Source organism: Mesoplodon densirostris, chromosome 1, assembly GCF_025265405.1.
Source record: "Mesoplodon densirostris isolate mMesDen1 chromosome 1, mMesDen1 primary haplotype, whole genome shotgun sequence".
Classification (NCBI taxonomy): Eukaryota; Metazoa; Chordata; class Mammalia; order Artiodactyla; family Ziphiidae; genus Mesoplodon; species Mesoplodon densirostris.
The window spans coordinates 70,258,738-70,271,870 of NC_082661.1; the positions used below are offsets into that span (position 1 = coordinate 70,258,738).

At 46.1% G+C, this 13,133-nt stretch overlaps 1 protein-coding gene across 3 annotated transcripts in view; it reads left to right on the plus strand.

The window, feature by feature from the left end:
* Window positions 1–13,133, plus strand: part of STK32B (serine/threonine kinase 32B) — a 361,645-nt gene that overhangs the window by 324,827 nt on the left and 23,685 nt on the right. For all 3 annotated transcript variants that reach the window (XM_060087315.1, XM_060087392.1, XM_060087470.1), the window contains one exon: window positions 5,287–5,390. In XM_060087315.1, the coding sequence (XP_059943298.1) occupies window positions 5,287–5,390 (104 nt within the window). The remainder of the gene's footprint in view (window positions 1–5,286; window positions 5,391–13,133) is intronic.

The following is a 13,133-nucleotide window of genomic DNA, read 5'->3' on the forward strand; positions in this document are numbered from 1 at the left end:
AAGAAGTTTTAGTTGTTTTTCTTTCTGGAAGACCTTGGGGAATTTCATGTATCCATCACCCCTGCAGGTGTACCCAGACCTTGGACCCTGGACATCCTTTCTGGGTGAGACCATAGCCACCTTCAGCTATCTGCTTGGTTTGTCGTTTGCTGTCCTGGGCTCCCCCTTCAGGGTTCCTTCATCACTCACTCTGCTCCAGGGAACCCCCAGTCCTAGCCTTGCCAGCATCAGCCCAGAACATCCTGGTCCTTTCCTCGGTGAGACTCAGCTGCAGCTAGCCAAATTCCACGTCATTGTGAAGATTAAATGAGTTAATACCTGCTAAATTCTTAAAACAAAGTTTGGTGCATGACAGATGCTCCAGAAAGATGAGCTTTTTTTTTTTTTTTTTTTTTTTTTGGCGGTATGCGGGCCTCTCACTGTTGTGGCCTCTCCCATTGCGGAGCGCAGGCTCAGCTGCCATGGCTCACGGGCCCAGCCGCTCCGCAGCATGTGGGATCTTCCCGGACCAGGGCACAAACCCGTGTCCCCTACATCGGCAGGTGGACTCTCAACCACTGTGCCACCAGGGAAGCCCAGATGAGCTATTTTTATTAGCAGTGTGCCAAGAACTTAGAACAGGTCTTGGTACATAGCGAGGGCTGTACTGGTGTTGTTTGCTTTTTTTTCATACGATCATTCATTTATTTAGTCAGTCAACAAACCCTGCCCACGTGTCTTCTTCATGCCAGGCAAGACTTGGGGAGCCAGGGAGAACATGACCGTCCCTGCCTTCAGGGAGCTTAAAGTCTAGCAAGAAGCAGATAAATAAGCAAAAATGCGGCCAGAATGAAAAAATCAAGAGGTGCCTAGGGAAGGTGGGGATAAAGAGGAAGCTCTAATCTAGTCTGGAGGGAAGGGAATGATAAGAAAATAATAGTAGCAGAGATGTATTTTGAGGAATACATGACAGATGTAAAGAAGCCTGCAGAATGGTACATATTCAGTTCCTAGAAGTGGTAACTCTGAAGCTGCACCCTTTGTGAGAGAACCTGGTGGACTAGGGGAGAGAAAAAGAGACAGATAGACAGACAGGATGTTCTAGGAATGGCAAGCAGCGTGTGCAGCTGGAGCCCAAGGTGGCCATGGGCAACCCCTGGGCCATAATACAGCTTAGAAGATCTACAGGTAGGAGCTGAGGGGCTACAGAATTTAAACCACCCTCTAGGCCACATGGGTTTCCAGCCCTAGTGCTTTGTACTGTTCCACTGAAAAATCAAAAAGATTCCAGGATCAAGTCTAATAAATTTCCAAACCATGCTTGCTATTGAGTCATTAAAGGCGCTAAGAAGTCTACAAGAAAGAACGCAATTGAACCTCGTCATTTCCCAGACATGTCTGACCTCAGAATCCTTTCTCCTCCAAAATCTATGAGCCTAACATGGCTGGTGGCATTCCTGTGAATACAGATTGTGAAACAGCCATCGTGATAGGAAGACCTTGAGGCAGGGTACTGCCGTGGTCTGAGTTGCATATCAGAAAGCTAACTCCCCCAGAAGCAAAGAAGGACTGGAGAAGGAGACTCTGGAAGCCAGAGGACAGGTGGAGAAGCTAGTGCAGGAGACCAGGAGGAAGGAATGGGGATCTGAACAAGGGCCATGTGTTGGCGAAGAGGAGGAAGGGGATACAGGAGCTGAGGAGGGAGAGTCATCCGGCATTGGTGGCTGAATTTAACTGTTCCAATAATGGGAACTCCCTGAAACTGGAAGTCAGGACCAGGAGTTCTGACTTGAGCCCTGAGTTGGTGAGTTGTGGCCGAGGCAAACCACTCTCGCCCCTCAAGCCCGGTGGCCAATTCTAACACAGAGGGGACGATGGCAAGATGGTTTCCAAGGGACCCTGCACCTCTGCCATGCTGACACTCCTAGGCTGTGAGCTGTCTCTACTTCTGAAGCAGTCAAGCAATGTGCTGGACCAGCTGTATGGCACCAGGATGAAATTGACATGCATTGATTAAGTGCCTACCATGTACTTGGCTGAGTGCCAGTCTCTGGGACAGAGGGAAGGAAGGTAGCAGCTTTCATCAGGACCCATCCTCAGTTAAGTGCATCACCCATGGAAGTCACCTCAGTATAGGAGAAAGGACTTTGGAATCAGATACCGAGAGAGGCTAATCCCAACTCTGCCATCCCAGCTGGATGATCTGGAGCAAGTTCCCAGCCCCTCTTACTAGTTTCCTAGGGCTGCACAACAAAGTCCCACAACTGTGGTGGCTTGGAGCAACAGAAATTCATTCACTCACAGTTCTGGAAGCCAGTAGTTCAATATCAAGGTGTCTGCAGAGCCGTGCTCCCTCGGAGGTATGGGAGAGGCTCCTTCCTTGCTCTTCCAGCTTCCGGGGGCTCCAGGGCTTCCTTGGCTTGTGGCCGCATCCCTCCAGGCTCTGCCTCCTCCCACGGCTTTCTCTTTCTCTCAAATATACCTCTTCTGTCTCTTAGAAAGGCATTGAATCTAGGAAGGGTCCACCCTGAATCCAGGATGGCTTTATCCTGACGTCTGTATTAATTACATCGGCAAAGTCCCTATTTCCAAATAAGGCCCCGTTCACAGGTACTTGGACATATCTTTTGGGGACACTGTTTACCCAACTACACCCCTTCATGTCTCTGCCTCCTCATCTGGAACGTGGAGATCATTGTAGGCTTATTTTATTGGGCGGTTGGGAGGATGAAGAGAAGTAGTACGTGTAAAATCCTTAACAAAGTACCTGGCAAACTGTAGTTTCCATACTCATTCATTCATACCTGAAATGATGGTGACAGGTATGTGTCTTGTACCTGTCCTTCAAGCTCTAATCCTATATGATGCCCTCGCCTCTAAGCACTGATCCAGGCCACTAAAGCGGCCGTTTTGGTGGCATATGGATTGTGACATAAAGGTTGTTTATGTTCTTTCAGCCCTAACTGTACAAGGGAGGAGAGACTGTCACCTTCTCTGGGAGTGGGTTCACAGGCTGCAGACGTTTGTCACTTGGTTGGCCACAACAGCCAGGACAGAATTGGTCAGCTGCTGCTTCTACCCTGAATTCCAGATGGGCATGGGGCTGCCAGGCACCACAAGGATTTATGGGGACACCTGGGCACGCAGCCTTGCCTGCACTCCTGGGCGTGTCCCTGCCTGCCTCACTGTCTGAGCACATGGGCTGGGCCAGCAGCTGTCAAGGCCCTGGTTCTGTAGAATTACATCTACACGTGCACAGACCAGCACGATGTGGCTCCTTCTCTCCTGGAACCCTCAGCACGGAGGGAAGAAGGATACGTACACAGATTGGGGTGCAGGGAAGGAAGCCCCTCTGGGTTGGAGCTCAGCCTCAGGTTCCCAGTGGGATGCAGAATAGCACAGCTCAGTGCCTGGAGCTGCTAGGAAATCAAATATTTTCTCACTAGATGTTTAATGAACAGGTATGATTGCCACCTTTGCATTCAGGTTGATCTAGGATCGATAGGAAGGGGCGGACAGAAAGATGCTGGAAATGCCAAACTCAGCGGGTCTGTAGACTGGTAGGTCATGAGGCTCAGGAGGATGGAGTTTAACACGCTTCCCAGGCTGACTGGACCGTGGCGAGGCTGAGCATGATCGGAAGAGGAGGTCTGAATGACAATTCTAGTAATGAAAACCATGCCCAAGATTCCCAGAACACTCACAATAGACCAGCCAGGCATCGGGCTTAGCTCTCAGCCTGCGTTGTTCCTTAATCCTCATAAGAACCCTATGAATACACTGTTTATTCTTGTTCATGTTTTACAAAACTGAGGCAAATCGAACTTGTTAATTCAGCTCCAGCCCCACTGACCTTCTTCCTGTTTCCCATCACACCATGTTGCTTCCTTTGGGAAGCTCAAATTACCCAAAGGGACATTTCCTCAAACTCCCAATCACATCTTCCCCAACGTAGACTATGTTTCTGTACTCAAATGTTGATATGAACCTTATTTCAAACTGGGGCTCGACCTGTGTATAAGGCGCACCTCAGCTCTGAACTTCCCTGCTGTGTAACTTCCTGTGCACCGCTGTCCCTCTCTGAACCTCTTCGGTAAAATGTGTCAGATGATAACATGGCCCTGAGGCTTGTTGTGAAGAGGAAAGTAGAACCCTCGGGTGAAAGTGCTATAAAATACAAAGTAAATGGAGAGGGTCTCTAGAGGGCAGCTGGGATCTGGCCGCCGGTCAGGTTCAATGGTCCAGCTGCCAATCCAGAGCCCAGATTCGAGCATCCATGTCTTCCCTCATCTGCCTCATCTGGCCCTCCCCCATCCCACGCCGTCTGAATGCCAGTCTGAAAATTGAGTCGAGATGTCTTTAAACACAGCACGTCCTGGTTCCCTGCGAGAGAGTTTGGCTGCTCTGACGCCTGTAAAATGGAATTACATCTACAAATTAATTTGCTAGAAATGATCCACATTTCCCAAGACGTTCCTGGAAGCCAATATGAGCGATTAGAGCTGGAGATGCACTCCTGGCCTGATGAGTTGGGGGTCGCATCCATCACGGGCCTCCACCCTCCACTTGTCTATTTATTGAGGTGAAATTCACATAACGTAAAATGAACTGTTTTCAAACAGAGTGACATTTAGTACATTCACAATGTTGTGTAACCACCACCTCTGTCTAGTTCCAGAACATTCATCACCGCAGAGGAAACCCAGTGGGCAGTTGCTCCCCATCCTCCCTCCCGGCCCCTGGCAACACACGATCTGCCTTCTGTCCCTGTGCATTTACTTATCCTGGATATTTCATGTTCGATCCCACCTATGCTAAAATAAAACTGTACCTGAGACAGGCACCAGGCACAAAGGGCTCTAAGCATCCTAGTTGTTGGGACACCTGACCTGGTGTTGGTGCCAGAACAGAATGACATTTAGCAAGGTTCTTAGCCCCTTGGGGGTACAGTTTCTTCTTCTTAACTCAGACTTTAATCCCCGGGCTGTGACTGTGATTCATGCTCCAACAAACCCTCCTCCTCCCCAGACTTTCCCTGACCCTCCCCGACAGAACGCCCTCCACAGCACACTTGGGTTGCCCCATTTGTATTCTGTCCCAGGTGTCACACTGGTGTTTCCTGTGATGCCTGCACCTTGTTCTCTAGCCATCTCGTGACTTACGGAGGGCAGAAACCACGTGGCATAGCAGATGGAGTACTGGCTTTGCCATCCAAAAAGCTGGGTTCCTGGCCCCGTGTCCTCTCTGTAAGAGGCATGAGTGTAAAGTGAGATGCGCAGTAACGTTCTTTTGTCCTGTCTTTGGCAGCCCCGGAAGTGTTCCAGGTGTATGTGGACGGAGGCCCTGGGTACTCCTACCCCGTTGACTGGTGGTCCCTGGGTGTCACGGCCTATGAGCTGCTGCGGGGCTGGGTAAGATGTGCACCTGCGTGGTGAACGTGAAGGCTGTGGAAGTGGGGGGCTCGGCTTCTACCAGGCTTGGGTGGGGTGGAATGGCCCTGCCGCTGGACGTGCACCATGCCGGCAAGCAGCCCTGGGTGTCAGCCCTGATTGCCCGTGTGCCAACTCCAAGGTCCTGAGCATTAGAAAGCTCTTAACAAGCTTCTGGTCCAGCCCCTCATTCTACTCACGGGGAAAGGGATGTCCAGAGTGGGGAGGGTCTTGTGTGGAGCTCAGCAGCTGATCCGTGGCAGCTCAAACACCCAAAGCATCTTGGTGTCATCATTTCAAATGCTGTCCTCTTTCAACCCACAACATGATGCACCCGTGCCCAACTTTCCAGCTTGGTTTTTTGTTGTTGTTATTTTAGTTCCAACCTTCCCCGAATACTTAGCTCAGCGTCCTATAAAAAAGGGGCATTCAGTACGTATTTTTGTTTTATTTCTTTTAAATTTAAAAGCTGAAGATGACTAATGGACCTATTTGGCAACTAATAACTCAGTTTTATTTTAGCAGAAAGAATTATGACAAATGAATTTCGAGGCTTTTTTTTTTTTTACACAAGTATCATTTGAAAATGACGCCATTTAACCTCTCAGGACCATTCCCTTTCATGCAATGGGGATAGTAACATCCTTTCAGTCTATTCTGTGGTGCTGAAGTTATCCTGGGATCGATGCACCCCTAGACTGGGACACTCAGTTTGCATATTACCCACCTTATAGCTCCAGCACCCAGCGCACAGCGTAGAGAGTCAGTTCCTCCCACTGGATGCTGCTTTAACATTGTCTCACGGTCATCTGCATATATGCATATTAAGGTGGGTAGACGGTGCCCCTCGAGGGGAGGAGCCCCCAGTGCACAGTAATAACTGGTGGGAATGAATGAAGGAATGAATGATAGCAGCTGTGTGAAAACCATCCAAGCTATGTGAGTGTTATTAGTTATCCCCCTGTGGTTCAAGCACCTGGGGTCTCTCTTGATCTCAGTGATTTCCCCTGAATTCCTCAAAAACATACTACAGTACATGATGTTGTTAGAATGCAAAAAATATGTATATGAACTTGTGAGTTTTCTTGGGCACTGAATGAAAACAATTCATCTCTCCCCATCTCCCTGGTTGGTTCCTTTGTCGTGTACTGGTTCTTTAAGATACATGCTCCAAGAGGGGACATGAGGGTCCCCATGATATTTGTATGAACCAGAGAGCACAGACATCACCAGATGATGTTTATCACAGAATCAATCCTACAAATGACCTTGGCAAGCAGTCGACCTAAGCATCCTTGGTCATTTGCCAGCAGAAAGTATATTCTCTGCCAGAATACAAGTCAGAACAGTCAGAGATGATGACTTGGCAAAAAGTCCCAAGGGCTTCAAAATAAAACGTTTCATTTTCAATGTATCTGAGTTTTCTGCTTAGGGATCCAAATGCCACTTTTAATAGAAGAGGGAGGGTCACATGGTGGGGTCGGACCTTTAGCGTGGGGACAGAGTGAACAAGAATGCCTGTTATGGGTTAGTGTGACTCTCCCAGATATCTTGGTCTGTTCATCTTTGACTTGAAACACAATGGGTTTATGCAAATCGTTTATTCTGTTTTTTTAATCCTGGAAACGATCACATTTAGTCCAAAAGCCATACTGAAAAACACTCATATTTTTCCATGGACTATGTGAATTTAGAAGTTATCCTTCCTCATTGAAATTCCTCCATCATGTCAGTGACAGCATCCCTGTTAGGTGATCACCCCCCTGTTCCTTGATTCCCTCAGGATCCAGGGGGCTCCTTACCTCCAAAAGATGAAAGTCATTACGGGAATTTTCTAACACATATTCTAAGATCATAGAGTTGGAAAGCGTTAGAAATGAAAGGTGGGAGATTGAAGGTATTAATATGTTACGTTAGCCAGGGACCCAGGCATGCTCCAGTCTTAGAGCAGGAAGAGGCATCTCTCCCGAAATGCTCCATCACGAGAGCAGAGGAGAGGATTGTCATCAGTGGGCTTGAAATTTCAATGCAGAGAATTCTGTGAGCCTGCTTGGATCATGTAGCCCAGACGAGGGGAGTACCTTGTACCCAACTTTCCTATGAGCCCAAACAAGAATCTCAGTTCTCACCCTGAGACCTGCTAAGTAAAAAAAAAAAAAAAAGACTCAAGAAAGCACCACCTGGAGAGTTCCCTTTTGAGCACAGTTGTCTCAGGGACTGTGACCACACCCCCTGAAGAGAACCCCATGGGGACAGAGAGGAGAGGGAGGTTTCTCATCCACTGACCCAGAGAAGGGACTTAAAGGTCTTAGCCCAGCCCCTGTTTCCCCACCTACCAGGCTCCTTGATGGTTTCCCTGGCAGTGTCACCCACCTGTCCACTGGTTTTCCTCTGCATGCACAGGGGTCTTATATCCAGAAAGAACATGTTTCATTTTTTTAAAGCCTTCCTCGTAACACAGAAAGAGGATCTTAGAAGAATTCACAGGTTCAAACCCTAGCTCTACCAGGCACCTTGTCTGTGATCTTAACCAAAGCCAATAGACAGACCAAATGCTCAGTTATTATTAATAACTGTGATAGGTGATCACCCCCCTGTTCCTTGATTCCCTCAGGATCCACAGGGGGTGTGGTCACAGTCCCTGAGACAACTGTGCTCAACACCTACCCAACAGGGTGGCTGGGAATATTAAGTGATTCTGACGATGCAAATTACCCAGCTCTGTGACTGATAAAGGGTCAGTACTCGTCAATGTCAGCTCCCCTCCCCTGGTCTCTCTGATTCCCATGCCGGGGGCCTGCTGGCAGGTCTGCATCCTTTCCAACTTAGCACCTCTCAAGGTGGAGACAGGCCCTGGGAGAGGAGCTGAGTCACATGTGGCTGCTGACCGTCAGTGGGGAGGTCCCGGGCCCGGTGGGCAGAGGTCCAGGCTCCCATCCACACCCCGTGTGCCTTGATGCTGTGACTCCACCTTAGTCACTTAACTCATCTGAGCCCTGGCATCCTCCTTCATGAAATGGGGATGATGAGGCCGGCCTGCGAGGTCACTGTGGGGATTCCAGGAGAAAATGTAGGTGAAGCACACGCAGTGTGCAGCACACAGGAGGGATGCTGACTGCTACATAAATGTGCACGTGGTGATGATTCTGAGACAGGTAGCTGCAGAGACAGTGCTGATGACTTCTTCTTAGAGGAGCAGGGAAGAATTTCTGAGGGAGGAAGCGCTAAGGGGGATCATATATGAGTTGGTTGGGAAACCATGTGAGCAGAGACCGGGAAGCGCAGCTGAGGCTGACACAGCAAACATCTTAGACTGACCAGCAGTCAGAAGGACAGTCTGGGGGCTGTCTAGAAAGGAACCTGAGGTCAGCTGGAGGCACCGGCTTCACTCTGTAGGCAGTGTGGTGCTGTCCATGGAAGCGACAGCATGGTGGTCAAGCGAGAGTCTGGGCTTTGGAATCACATGTTTTGGGGATCAAATCCCAGCTTTGTTGCACAGTTTCTGAATGTCTGGGGATGAGCCCCTTTCTTGTCTATCAGATGGGGTGAACAGTGGCTGCAAAGCACAGGGTTCCTCAGCCTCAGCTCTACGGATGCTTGGGACTGGGTACTGCTTTGTGATGGGGGCTGCCCAGGGCACTGTAGGATGTTTAGCTGCATCCCCGGCCTCTACCCACTAGATGCCAGCAGAACTTTGCCCCCACCCAGGAAGGACAACGAAAATGTCCCCAAACATTGCCATATGTCCCCTGGAGGGACAGATTAGCCCCAGTTGAGAACCACTGCCATAGAGTAATCAAGGGGACTAAAGGAGATTCTGGTAACCAAACATCTTCTACATCTGTGACTCTATTTCAGTTTTGTAGATAAGTTCATCTGTACCCTTTTTTTAGATTCCACATATAAGTGATATCATATGATATTTGTCTTTCTCTGCCTGAATTACTGAGGGATAAATTGGAAGATTGTGATTGACATATACACACTACTATATAAAATAGATAACTAATAAGGACTTACTGCATAGCACAGGGAACTCTACTCAATACTCTGTAATGACCTATACGGGGAAAGAATCTTAAAAAAGAGTGGATATATGTATATGTATAACTGATTCACTTTGCTGTACACCTGAAACTAACACAACGTTGTAAATCAATTATACTCTAATAAAATTTTAAAAAATAAAGTTGCAACTCCCTTCCTCTCCCCACCCACAAACACCTCAGGCCCTCCTTTTTCTCTAAGACACGTAACACCATGTAATATCTATTTTATGTATTTGGATCATCTATTTCCCCACACTAGAATGTAAACTCCATGAGGTGGGGATTTTTCTGTTGTTTATTTACTAATGTATTCCCCAGCCCCTAGAGCAGAGGTTGGTATACCTTGAGGACACAATATTTGCTGACTAAATAACAGATGGATGGGCTTCCCTGGTGGCACAGTGGTTGAGAGTCCGCCTGCCAATGCAGGGGACACGGGTTCATGCCCCAGTCCGGGAAGATCCCACATGCCATGGAGCGGCTGGGCCCGTGAGCCATGGCCGCTGAGCCTGCACGTCTGGAGCCTGTGCTCCGCAACGGGAGAGGCCACAACAGTGAGAGGCCTGCATACCAAAAAAAAAAAGAAAAGTTAGGGGGATAACAATGACAAATGAACCTGTAGAAAGTAGAGGGACGAAAACTACAGGCCAATATCACTGATGAACATAGATGCACAGATCCTCAACAAAATACTAGCAAACAGAATCCAACAGCACATTAAAAGGATCATACACCATGATCAAGTGGGGTTTATTCCAGGAACGCAAGGATTCTTCAATATATGCAAATCAATCAACGTGATACACCATATTAACAAATTGAAGGAGAAAAACCATATGATCATCTCAATAGATGCAGAGAAAGCTTTCGACAACATTCAACACCCATTTATGATAAAAACCCTGCAGAAAGTAGGCATAGAGGGAACTTTCCTCAACATAATAAAGGCCATATATGACAAACCCACAGCCAACATCGTCCTCAATGGTGAAAAACTGAAACCATTTCCACTAAGATCAGGAACAAGACAAGGTTGCCCACTCTCACCACTCTTATTCAACATAGTTTTGGAAGTTTTAGCCACAGCAATCAGAGAAGAAAAGGAAATAAAAGGAATCCAAATGGGAAAAGAAGAAGTAAAGCTGTCACTGTTTGCAGATGACATGATACTATACATAGAGAATCCTAAAGATGCTACCAGAAAACTACTAGAGCTAATCAATGAATTTGGTAAAGTAGCAGGATACAAAATTAATGCATAGAAATCTCTAGCATTCCTGTACACTAATGATGAAAAATCTGAAAGTGAAATCAAGAAAACACTCCCATTTACCATTGCAACAACAACAACAAAAATATAGGAATAAACCTACCTAAGGAGACAAAAGACCTGTGTGCAGAAAATTATAAGACACTGATGAAAGGAATTAAAGATGATACAAATAGATGGAGAGATATACCATGTTCTTGGATTGGCAGAATCAACATTGTGAAAATGACTCTACTACCCCAAGCAATCTACAGATTCAATGCAATCCCTATCAAACTACCACTGGCATTTTTCACAGAACTAGAACAAAAAATTTCACAATTTGTATGGAAAGACAAAAGACCCCGAATAGCCAAAGCAATCTTGAGAACGAAAAACAGAGCTGGAGGAATCAGGCTCCCTGACTTCAGACTATACTACAAAGCTACAGTAATCAAGGCAATATGGTACTGGCACAAAAGAGAAATATAGATCAATGGAACAGGATAGAAAGCCCAGAGATAAACCCACGCACATATGGTCACCTTATCTTTGATAAAGGAGGCAGGAATGTACAGTGGAGAAAGGACAGCCTCTTCAATAAGTGGTGCTGGGAAAACTGGATAGGGACATGTAAAAGTATGAGATTAGATCACTCCCTAACACCATACACAAAAATAAACTCCAAATGGATTAAAGACCTAAATGTAAGGCCAGAAACTATCAAACTCTTAGAGGAAAACATAGGCAGAACACTCTATGACATAAATCACAGCAAGATCCTTTTTGACCCACCTCCTAGAGAAATGGAAATAAAAACAAAAGTAAACAAATGGGACCTAATGAAACTTCAAAGCTTTTGCACAGCAAAGGAAACCATAAAGAAGACCAAAAGACAACCCTCAGAATGGGAGAAAATATTTACAAATGAAGCAACCGACAAAGGATTAATCTCCAAAATTTACAAACAGCTCATGCAGCTCAATAACAAAAAACAAACAACCCAATCCAAAAATGGACAGAAGACCTAAATAGACATTTCTCCAAAGAAGATATACAGATTGCCAACAAACACATGAAAGAATGCTCAACATCATTAATCATTAGAGAAATGCAAATCAAAACTACAGTGAGATATCATCTCACACCGGTCAGAATGGCCATCATCAAAATATCTAGAAACAATAAATGCTGGAGAGGGTGTGGAGAAAAGGGAACACTCTTGCACTGCTGGTGGGAATATGAATTGGTACAGCCACTATGGAGAACAGTATGGAGGTTCCTTAAAGAACTACAAATAGAACTACCCTATGACCCAGCAATCACACTACTGGGCATACACCCTGAGAAAACCATAATTCAGAAAGAGACATGTACCAAAGTGTTCATTGCAGCTCTATTTACAATAGCCAGGAGACGGAAACAACCTAAGTGTCCATCATCGGATGATTGGATAAAGAAGATGTGGCACATATATACAATGGAATATTAGCCATAAAAAGAAACGAAATTGAGTTATATGTAGTGTGGTGGATGGACCTAGAGTCTGTCATACAGAGTGAAGTAAGTCAGAAAGAGAAAGACAAATACCGTATGCTAACAGATATATATATGGAATCCAAGGAAAAAAAATGTCATGAAGAACCTAGGGGTAAGACGGGAATAAAGACACAGACCTACTAGAGAATGGACTTGAGGATATGGGGAGGGGGAAGGGTAAGCTGTGACAAAGTGAGAGAGTGACATGGACATATATACACTACCAAACATAAAATAGATAGCTAGTGGGAAGCAGCCGCACAGCACAGGGAGACCAGCTCTGTGCTTTGTGACCACCTAGAGGGGTGGGATGCGGAGGGTGGGAGGGAGGGATATGGAAGAGGGAGGAGATATGGGAACATATATATATATGTATAACTGATTCACTTTGTTATAAAGCAGAAACTAACACACCATTGTAAAGCAATTATACTCCAATAAAGATGTAAAAAAAATAAAAAATAAAATAACAGGTCTACTGCAGTTCTTTTCCTGTTTCTTCCATTTTTCGGTAAACTGGCAATTTTTGTAAACTGAGTTTCCTGGAATAGAGATGCACCTGCACTCTATAATGAGTATATCCAGTGCCCTGCTGCCAAAATCACTTTCACCAGCAGAACATGTAATTATTTTACCTTATAAAGACCACTTGGTTTTCTGAGTGAAGACATCCTAAGGCCAATGAGTGAGAACCGAGCATCAGTGGAACTCTTTACCTGATGCAGATGGAATATAGATCTTTATATGTGCCAGTATTCTTGTCGAAGGACCTGAGTTTCTCCACAACCACGCGAACAGATTAAGGCTGAGCCTGGAGCTTAAAGGCGCAGAGCTGATTTTATTTTATTATTTTTAAAAAAATTTTATTGGAGTATTATTGCGTTACAA